Source organism: Phoca vitulina, unplaced genomic scaffold (genome assembly GCF_004348235.1).
Source record: "Phoca vitulina isolate PV1807 unplaced genomic scaffold, GSC_HSeal_1.0 scaffold118, whole genome shotgun sequence".
NCBI lineage: Eukaryota > Metazoa > Chordata > Mammalia > Carnivora > Phocidae > Phoca > Phoca vitulina.
Genome location: NW_022589821.1, coordinates 902,995 through 913,016, shown reverse-complemented (window position 1 = coordinate 913,016; position 10,022 = coordinate 902,995). Strand labels below are relative to the sequence as shown.

Genomic DNA, 10,022 nt, shown 5'->3' with positions numbered 1-10,022 from the left:
ACGCGTGCCAAGGCAAGCCCGTCAGCGCGCGCAGGCGCAGCCTCCCCTTCCTGATCGCCTCGCGCTCCCACCCCTCTCCGAGAAGTCTTCCCGTCCCGCCCCCCGAGAGGAACGGGGGATGCGATTTGTCACTCTGGTTATCCATCAGGCCGGTCTCACTGCCATTGGCAGCCGGGGAAAAGGCCGGTCGGCCGCCGTCGCCCTGCTCCTGAGAGACTCCGCGCCACCGCGGAAGCCGCGATTGGCGGAGGCCGGGCCGGAGGCCGCTCGCTTCCGGTCTCCGCGAGCCCTCCCCGCTGCCGCTGCCGCCGCCGCCGCCGCCGCCCTCAGCCTCCCCGCCCCCCGCCCTTCCACCATGGCCGCCTGTGTGTGGTGTGGGGAGAAGCTGGTCCTCCGTGTCCTCCTGTAGCGCTCACTGCCTCACCCTCACCCCTAGGGGCCGGATCCAAAGGAACCTCGCTCCCCAGCCCTTCGGGCCCCAGCCAGAAAGGTTTCCTACCCCCTACCTCAGGGGCAGGACTCCTCTTTCCCTCACCTCCTGAGGCAGAAACTTAGGATTTTCTCTGCCTCTCTTAGCGTCAGAAGCCAGAAAGGGCTCCCCTTCCACTTCAGGGCCTCTCCTGCCTTCCCCGGAGGTGCAGACCCTCACCCCAGCACACCCGGGAGCTGGCGGCCTTCCCTCAGCACTGCCACTCCAGACACGGGACCTAGAGGGCCGTCCGCCTTCGCGTCCTCCACAGGAGCGGCCTTTCGGAGAGGAGGGCGGGGCGGACAGCACGGGGACCCTTCCCGACCCCGCTCGTCCCTCTTGCCCCCAGGCTCTGGCAACCCGGAGTTCGTAATTTCTAGGACTTCCTGCCCGTCCACCCCCTGGCCTCCTCCCGTCTCTTGGCCACAGCCATGGAGTTACAGAAGGGAAAGGGGGCAGCAGCAGCAGCTGCTTCGGGAGCAGCGGGAGGTGGAGGAGGAGCGGGAGCAGGAGCCCCAGGAGGGGGGGAGGCTGCTACTTTCAACCAGTTTGGATGCCAAGGATGAGTTAGAGGAGGTAGGTGTGGGGGTGGGGAAGGGAGTTAAGAAACTGGGCTGAGGAGGGGTACCGGAGCGGGTACGGGGTGGGGGGTCGGGGAGGAGGCCTTCAGGGGTTTTCTGAGGCAGCACGAGCACCGCTCCAGACTTCCTGCTCCAGAAGGAAGGAGCGCGGGCCAACTTCCTGGACAGGTTGTCATAGCAACAGCAGCCACTAGGATGAGGATGGGTGGGGGGGCGTTGATGAGGAAGGGAAGCACCGTCCAGATCTGCCGAGTTTATTTTTGACATTCTTTTCCACTCAGAGACCACACGTATTCTTCATAGCTGTCCTGCCTCAGACGGGGTCCTGTGTTGAGTTGACAAGTACCGTGTGTGTGTGTGCGTGGGTGTGGGTGTGTGTGTGTAGGTGTGTAGGTGTCTGGGGGGCTGACAGGAGTCCGCAGCAGGCTTCAGAGCCTCCTATCAGGTAGCACTGACTTCATGTGGACGTAGGCAGTTGACCGCGATGTGCACTGGGCATTTGAAGACCCAAGGAACAGTGATGTTTAGTTAGGGTACCATCAACTACAGCTTCTGTCCTTCAGAAGCTGATAGCACACACGCGAGGGTGCTGAGAAAGAGGGTCGAGTGAACTCACACAGGGTAGTTGACCCTCTACTCCCCCACTTGTTCCCCTCCTCTTGTCCCTGACAGCCCAGAGTGCTGCTACTCAGGTAGAGTCACAGGAATAGGAGACCAGAACTGAGAAGGGACTGCTAAACTGTTTGTAAGACCTAGTGCATTCAACTCTGTGGTTATCCAGGGACAGGAAGAGCACAAGAACAGGGTCTGGCTCTTCCCTGACCATTTTCCTGCTTTTTAAAAAAATTCTGTTTTATTTTAATTTTTAATTAATTATTTATTTATTTATTTATTAAATAATTTATTTATTTGACAGAGAGAGACACAGCGAGAGAGGGAACACAAGCAGGGGGAGTGGGAGAGAGAGAAGCAGGCTTCCCGCAGAGCAGGGAGCCCGATGCGGGGCTCGATCCCAGGACCCTGGGATCATGACCTGAGCTGAAGGCAGATGCTTAATGACTGAGCCACCCATGCGCCCCTGTTTTATTTTATGTTTTTAAAGATTTTATTTATTTGAGAGAGAGAGCTTCAGACAGAGAGCATGAATGGGGGGGTAGGGGGAGGGGAAGGGAAGTGGACTCCCCGCTGAGCAGGGAGCCCGATATGGGGTTCGATCCCAAGACCCTGGGATCATGACCTGAGCCGAAGGCAGACGCTTAACTGACTGAACCACCCAGGCGCCCCTAAAAATTTTATTTTAAAGAATTTATTTATTTGACAGAGCACAAGCAGGGGGAGCGGCAGGCAGAGGGAGAGGGAGAAGCAGGCTCCCCAGTGAGCAGGGAGCCCGATGCTGGACTCGATGCCAGGACCCTGGGATCATGACCTGAGCCGAAGGTGGATGCTTAACGACTGAGCCCGCAGGCTTCCCCATTTCCCTGCTTCTAACTTTGTCACTGGCCCTTTATCAGATAGTAGAGGGTGGGCAGGCAGATAGGTGGAATTCATAGTTTAGATTTGAAAAAAAGTGTTGGTTCAGATACAAAATGATGGAATGTATATGCAGAAATGAACTTTGCAAATCAAGGTGGCTGGATATAACTTTGCAGATCATCCATTGGCAGATGTCTGCTCACAGGCTGGTTTTCCATCCTGCTTCTCCCCCCTAATTCTGTGTGCATTTAGAGAAGTCAAAGTTTTTCTTTTTTTTTTTTTTTTTTTTTTAAAGATTTTATTTATTTATTTGAGAGAGAGAGAGCACATGAGAGGGGGGAGGGTCAGAGGGAGAAGCAGACTCCCTGCCGAGCAGGGAGCCCGATGCGGGACTCGATCCCGGGACTCCAGGATCATGACCTGAGCCGAAGGCAGTCGCTTAACCAACTGAGCCACCCAGGCGCCCGAGGTCAAAGTTTTTCTGCTGTTGTTTTTATCAGCTAAGGTAGATACAATTAGGAAAATAAACAATGCTACTAAAAATAATGTATTCCCAAAACAAATAAAAATGACTGTAGGAATGTCTAGCACTTTGAATTATCCACTTTTTAAGAAATGGCCACTGTCATTGTCAAAGTATTTGTTGAGCCCAGTGTTCTGGTACAGCAGCTCTAGAATTGTAGAAAGAAAATAGTTGACTGCCTTTGATCCCTCCACCATATTGGGTGGAGGGGAAAAGCCCCCAGGCGTTGGACGAAAATCTGTTTATTTCCCACCCTGATTGCTAGACGGTTCATCCTGCCTCTGCTAATTTGTACCACAGAGTAGTACAGCATCCTGTTCTGAACAGTGACATGTTTGCTAGGGGACTCAGTGATAGGGCAGGAGGGGACCATAAAAGAGAGGAAGCATTTATTTTTTTGCTTTTTTGGACTGAGAGTGAACTTTCAGCTGTTTCCAGAGAGAAGGGGGAAGGAGGGTCTCTCTCTCCCTCTCCTCCTTCTTTTCCTCCTGTCCTTCCTGGTGTAGATGTTTCCCAGCATTTCTTGGCTCTCCCTTTTCCTTCTTTGGCCTTTACCCTTTGCATTTGAATTTTCCATGTTTTTAACCCATGTGTGTGGTTCCCACTGGACCAGAGTGTCCCTAAGGGCAAGACCTGCTGGCTTCTTCCTCTGGGTCTCCCCACAGAGCTCTGGATACAGAAGTTATCAAAACCTGCTGTTGACTGGTCTCTTTGTTCTGGTGTGGTATTTTCCACCACAGGCCTACCTATTGCCCAGGAACACAGAGGTAGCTTCCTAATGGTAGATGCCTCCTGTGTGCAGTCTCATAGGAAAATGGGATAAGGGAGACCCAAGTCTGCTTTGCAGAGCTTATCATCTGAAGACTGAGTTAGCATACCCATAAGGAAGGTGGGAAAAAAAGACACCCCAAAAACCTGGTAGTGAAGAGGCTGGGGTCATTATAGCTGAGTGTGATGAGGAAAGGCCCCTTAGACTCCTGGTGTATGAAACACTGCTGAAGAGCATCCCAGCCAGGAGCTGTGACTCTTACCCAAGGGAGCATTTGTTGAATGCTTTCTTTTCTTTGGCTTTGTTTCTTTCTTTGAAGGGGAAATTCTTGCCCATCCCATTCCAATTTGGGGAATGAGATAAAAACAGTGCCAGAGGGGCACCTGGGTGGCTCAGTCGTTAACCATCTGCCTTTGGCTCAGGTCTTGGTCCCAGGGTCCTGGGATCGAGCCCCGCATCAGGCTCCCTGCTCTGAGGGAAGCCTGCTTCTCCGTCTCCCACTCCCTCTGCTTGTGTTCCCTCTCTTACTATGTCTCTCTGTCAAATAAATAAATAAAATCTTTTTTAAAAAAAATAGTGCCAGAGATTGGAGGCGTTTAGAACATGCAACTCCTAGTCTCCCGGTCCACCGCTCCCGCTCATTCCTCTCTGGGAAGGACCTGGTCTACTTTGAAGTCAGGCTGAAAGTAGGAGCTGTGGCTCAAACAGGTCAGAACTTCCTCTTAAGCTATGGACAGGTCTTAGGGCTGCATTGAGTAGAGGTACATCCCTTATAGGTGTTCTCCAAGGGGTAATTCATACCTTGTCTCTGAAGAATCTCCAGGGAACAGGGTTTGAGTCATCTCTAATTTTTCCCCCGAAATCCTCATTGCACTTATAAGTGACTCTTGGCTGTAGAGTACTTGGAACCCAGCTTATTCAGTAACTCCTTACTGATGTGGGCTCTTGGGGATTTTGTAGGCTGGAACATACCTTCTTTTACTGAAGACAGTGGAGTTTGCTCTTTCAGGGCCACTGTCTTCCAATAAGAGAGCAGTATTTAATACATATTTTTACCAGACTGTATGTTCACTTGTCTGAGGGAGCGGAAACTGGGAGTTAGAGGGATTTCTCTAACTTCAGTCCTAAGTTTCAGGTATATACTGGCAACCTAGAAGGCCTTCCCCTACTCTGCCCCTGCTCTGTCTACTGCTGCTGTCATGGAGAACATGGTCAGGTAATCTTGGTACTAGAAAACTTATTTCAGAAGCTCCTAGAGATGGTAAATATTTACTCAGCTCTTTGAGGTGCTGTCATGGAGGGCTTACTCTGAACAGAGCCACTCTGCCAGTAATTGTTGGCAACTGCATGTGTGATTCCATGTTTACTAAGGGCCTCTGGGGACTGGGGGGGGAAGCGGGGTACTGCTACTTGTTTGTAGGGATTTTGACTTCCTACAGCCCTCTTTGACAGGATGTGGTCCTTCTGTCGGTCTGAAAGTTTTGTAATTCCTTCTCCCATCCCTGTTTGGAAAAGTGATTCCTGTAGTTTGGGAAGAGCAGCATCTTTTACATTTCATTGCCTGGAAAGGACTGGCCCTCACATTTCTTTCCTCATCACTTTTATCCGTGCATCCAAATTCTGGACTCTCCTACTTCCTACATCCTTAGCTGGGCCTCGCTGTTCCAAGAGGCCACTGTTCTTGACTGGGCAGTGACCCATAGAACTGACTCAAGCCTCTGAATGGAGCTTAGACTAAGGAGGGGCCTAGAGAAACCTGGTTCTGTCCAAGGTCTCTGTGTGTTACATCATAGCCAGAAACTTGGCCATTCCATAGGCTGATCCTCATTGCATAAGGATCTTGGTGCAGGGTCCAACAGTCAGGCCTCCTCCCACCTCCCGTACCCTTCCTTTCCTCTTCTCTCCTAGAAGGCAAACGTACAGAGGGTAATTAGGAGAGGAAGCTTTTCAGCCTGGTCAGAGACTTAACCCGTGTCCTCTAGTAGGAGGGCTCCGCTTTCAGGAATCTTCAAGGACATGCCATTAGAAGTAGTAGCAGATTGGGCGCCTGGGGGGCTCAGTCGGTTAAGCGACTGCCTTCGGCTCAGGTCATGATCCCGGAGTCCTGGGATCGAGCCCCACATCAGGCTCCCGGCTTGGCGGGGAGCCTGCTTCTCCCTCTGACCCTATCCCCTCTCATGCTGTTTCTCTCTCTCTCTCTCTCTCTCTCTCTCAAATAAATAAATAAATAAAATCTTAAAAAAAAAAAAGGAAGTAGTAGCAGATGTTGGGGAGTGGTCTGTTCTTCAGAGATTTGGTTGTGCAGTTGCTGAGCTTTTTCACAAATGGAACAGATTATAATTTAACTGAGACTGTATGCTAGATGTTTTCAGATATGTTATCTTGTGTAATCTTCAGAGCAACGTTGTGATATATTTTTTTTAAAATAGGGTTTTTAAAAAAATTAATTTTGTGAGAGAGAGAGGAATGCAAGAACAGGGGAGCTCGAGCATGAGTGGGGGAGGGGCAGAGGGAGTGGAAGAGAGAGAATCTCAAGCAGACTCCCTGCTGAGTGCGGAGCCTGACATGGGGCTCAATCCCAGGACCCTGAGATCATGATCTGAGCTGAAATTGAGTCAGACACCCAACCGACTGAACAACCCAGGCGCCCCTATTTCTATTTTTCAGATAAGAAAAACCAGGGTTTAGAGAGGCTAAGGAACTCACCCAAGATTAGCTTAAGACTAGCACGTAGTGGGGGGATCCTTCTATACCATGCTTGTCAGTGTGCTCATTAGCTAGCTGCTGTTTACTGCTTGCATCTCTGCTGATTTAGCAGAGACCTGTTCCTTTGAGTAGAAAGTAATATCTAGAATTTTAGGATGCTGTGCTGCTGCTTGTTCACCTGGGCTGGGTAAGCGGGACTTAGCTGCTGGAGGAACTGATTCTCTAATCACTGATAGTTATCTTGGGTTAGAGAGGGATACAATTTATTTGTTTGTTTGTTTGCCAGAGAAAGCACAAGCAGGGGGAGTGGCAGGCAGAGGCAGAGGGAGAAACAGGCTCCCTGCTGAGCAAGGAGCCCGAAAGGGGACTCGATCCCAGGACCCTGGGATCATGACCTGAGCTGAAGGCAGATGCTTAACTGACTGAGCCACCCAGGTGTCCTGAGAGGGATACAATTTAAAAAGGGAAAATACAACCTGATGTTTTTCCTTCCCTCTCCTGCTCATGTGGGAGCTGGACTAGGTAGTGTTGGATCTCACAGCTCAGCTTTCATGTGATCTCACAGCTCCTTTTCACAAGTACACAGGTGCTGTTAAGGCAGAGTGTACTTATCTGACCTAATTTGGAGGCTAGTCAGACCTGATGGGTGGTGAAGTTGTAATACCTTCAAATCTGAATGGCTTTGGGCCTAATGTAGGTCAAAGTTTTGTGACTGTGGGAGCTCCTTGCCTTAACACTCAGTTCTCCTCTGTGCCACCTTATGCTCTTGGTCAGGGATGGATATAGGCAACCTTAGGATGATGGTGAAGGGAGACACAGGATTATCTTTCATTCCTACACCTCTTTTCTTTTTTTTTTTTTTTTTAAAGATTTTATTTATTTGACAGAGAGACACAGCGAGAGAGGGAACACAAGCAGGGGGAGTGGGAGAGGGAGAAGCAGGCTTCCCGTGGAGCAGGGAACCTGATGCGGGGCTCGATCCCAGGACCCTGGGATCATGACCTGAGCTGAAGGCAGACGCTTAACGACTGAGCCACCCAGGCGCCCCCCTACACCTCTTTTCCATTGTCCTTACACATGGGTTCCTCTCAACACTGCAGTAGAACCTTTTCTCAGCAAGATGTTTTGTAATGACCTGTAGGATTAGTGGGAAGTAAACTGCCTACCTTTGTCCATTTTGCCAGCATCACCATTACTGGCAATTGGGAATTGGTTTTCCTTAAATAGTTTTGGGGTTAGTCCTAAAGATAAAGTTTTAAAAGACTCAGGAAGTAGTTTCGGTGGTGATAATGGAGAGGCTCATGGATTTAATATGAGATATATTTGTCAATATCTCCTCAATATTTAGTATTAAATGTTTCTTTAGAACAGGAACCAGTGACTAAGATCTCCTTAGAATATTGAGCACGTGTCATGTTAGAGTTGGCCTTTGAAACTAGAATGCCTCTTGGGTGGACTTTAATGCACCTGTCCCCACCTTTGTCCAGAGGCTCAGGCAGTTTAGCTTTTTGTTCTCCTTTTCTTTCCTCATGCTCATTTTTTTAAATTTGTTTTTAACTTTTTTGGGGACACTTTTTTTTTAAAGATTTTATTTATTTGACAGAGCAAGAGCGCACAATTAGGGGGAGCAGCAGAGGGAGAGGGAGAAACAGGCTCCCCACTGAGCAAGTAGCCCAAGCGGGGCTCAATCCTACAACCTGAGATCATGATCTGAGCTGAAACCAAGAGTCGGATGCTCAACCAGCTGTGCCACCCCATTATGTTTCTTTAATTTTTTTAAAAAAGATTTTATTTGTTGAGAGCACGAGTGGGGTTAGGGGCAGAGGGAGAAGAAGAGGGAGAAGCAGACTCCCCAATGAGCAGGGAGCCTGATGCAGGGCTCCATCCCAGGGCCCTGAGATCATGACCTGAGCTGAAGGCAGACACTTAAACCACTGAGCCACCCAGGTGCCTCAGTGTTTCTTTAAATTTTTTTTTTTTTTAAAGATTTTATTTATTTGACAGAGAGAGATGGAACATAAGCAGGGGGGAGTGGGAGAGGGAGAAGCAGGCTTCCCGCGGAGCAGGGAGCCCGATGCGGGGCTCGATCCCAGGACCCCGGGACCACGACCCGAGCCGAAGGCAGACACCTAACAACTGAGCCACCCAGGCGCCCCTGTTTCTTTAAATTTTTAACAGCTTTTTATTTTAAAATGATTTCAAGCTTAGAGAAATATTATAATACAAAGAACTCTCGGGGCGCCTGGGTGGCTCAGTCGGTTAAGCGTCTGCCTTCGGCTCGGGTCGTGATCTCAGGGTCCTGGGATCGAGCCCCACGTCTGGCTCCCTGCTCGGCGGGGAGTCTGCTTCTCCCTCTCCCTCTGCCCCTGCCTCTGCTCTCTTTGTCTCTCTCTCTCAAATAAATAAAATCTTTAAAAAAAAAAAAAAAAAAAACAAAGAACTCTCATATACTCTTCGCCCAGATTCACCAGTTATTAACATTATTTCTCTGTACACATTTTGTTTTAACCTTTTGACAGTAAGTGGCAGCCATGAGGGTTTAAATACTTCATTGTGGGGGCGCCTGGGTGGCTTAGTCGTTAGGCGTCTGCCTACGGCTCAGGTCATGATCCCAGGGTCCTGGGATCGAGCCCCGCATCAGGCTCCCTGCTTGGCGGGAAGCCTGCTTCTCCCTCTCCCACTCCCCCTGCTTGTGTTCCTGCTCTCGCTATCTCTCTCTCTGTCAAATAAATAAATAAATAAATACTTCATTGTGTATTTCCTAAGAACAAAGATCTTCAGTTACATAACTACTGCTCTGTTGTCAGGATTAGAACATTTAACATCAATATGCTTCTGTTACAGAACATACTCAGATTTTACCAGTTGTCCCAATAATGTCCATATAGCAGTCCAGGATCACAAGTTGAGTTTAGGTGCACTCTCTCTTTAACCTGAAGCAGATTCTTAATCTTTCTTTGTCTTTCATGACCTTAAACACTTTGGACAGGTCAGTTATTTTGTAGAGTATCTCTCAAATTGGGTTGTCTGAAATTTCTTCCATGATTAGATTGAAATTATTCATTTTTGGGCCAGAAAACCATACAAGTACTGTTACAGCCTTTCCAGTGCACCCTGTTGAGGCATGTAGTATCAGGAGTCAGTTTGTCTCCTTTTGAGGTTATTAATTTTGATTACTTGGTTAAGGTGGTATCCTCCAGAATTTCTTTTCCCTTTGTAATTAAGTATTTTGAACCCACATAAATATCCTTTTGTGCAGTTTCACCTCTGGTTTAGTGTCCACTGATGATATTTGCCGGAATCATTTTTGCTCCTGTTGTTCCTTACGCATTTATTGGTTGGCATTCCACTATAAGGGAGAGCTTTCCCTTCTTCATTATTTATTATGTGTGTGTGTTTTAGCATGGATTCCTATTTTATTCAGTGGGTTATAATCTTTTTTTAAATTTTTTTTAAAGATTTTATTTATCTATTTGACAGAAAGAGACACAGCGAGAGAGG

General features: G+C 48.7%; 1 protein-coding gene across 1 annotated transcript in view; it reads left to right on the top strand.

The window, feature by feature from the left end:
• Positions 1 to 296: 296 nt before the first annotated feature.
• Positions 297 to 10,022, top strand: part of INTS3 (integrator complex subunit 3) — a 42,047-nt gene continuing 32,321 nt past the window's right edge. The window contains 3 exon segments of the mRNA XM_032398649.1: positions 297 to 490; positions 819 to 990; positions 992 to 1,045. Coding sequence (XP_032254540.1) covers positions 901 to 990; positions 992 to 1,045 — 144 coding nt within the window. The 5' untranslated portion in view covers positions 297 to 490; positions 819 to 900.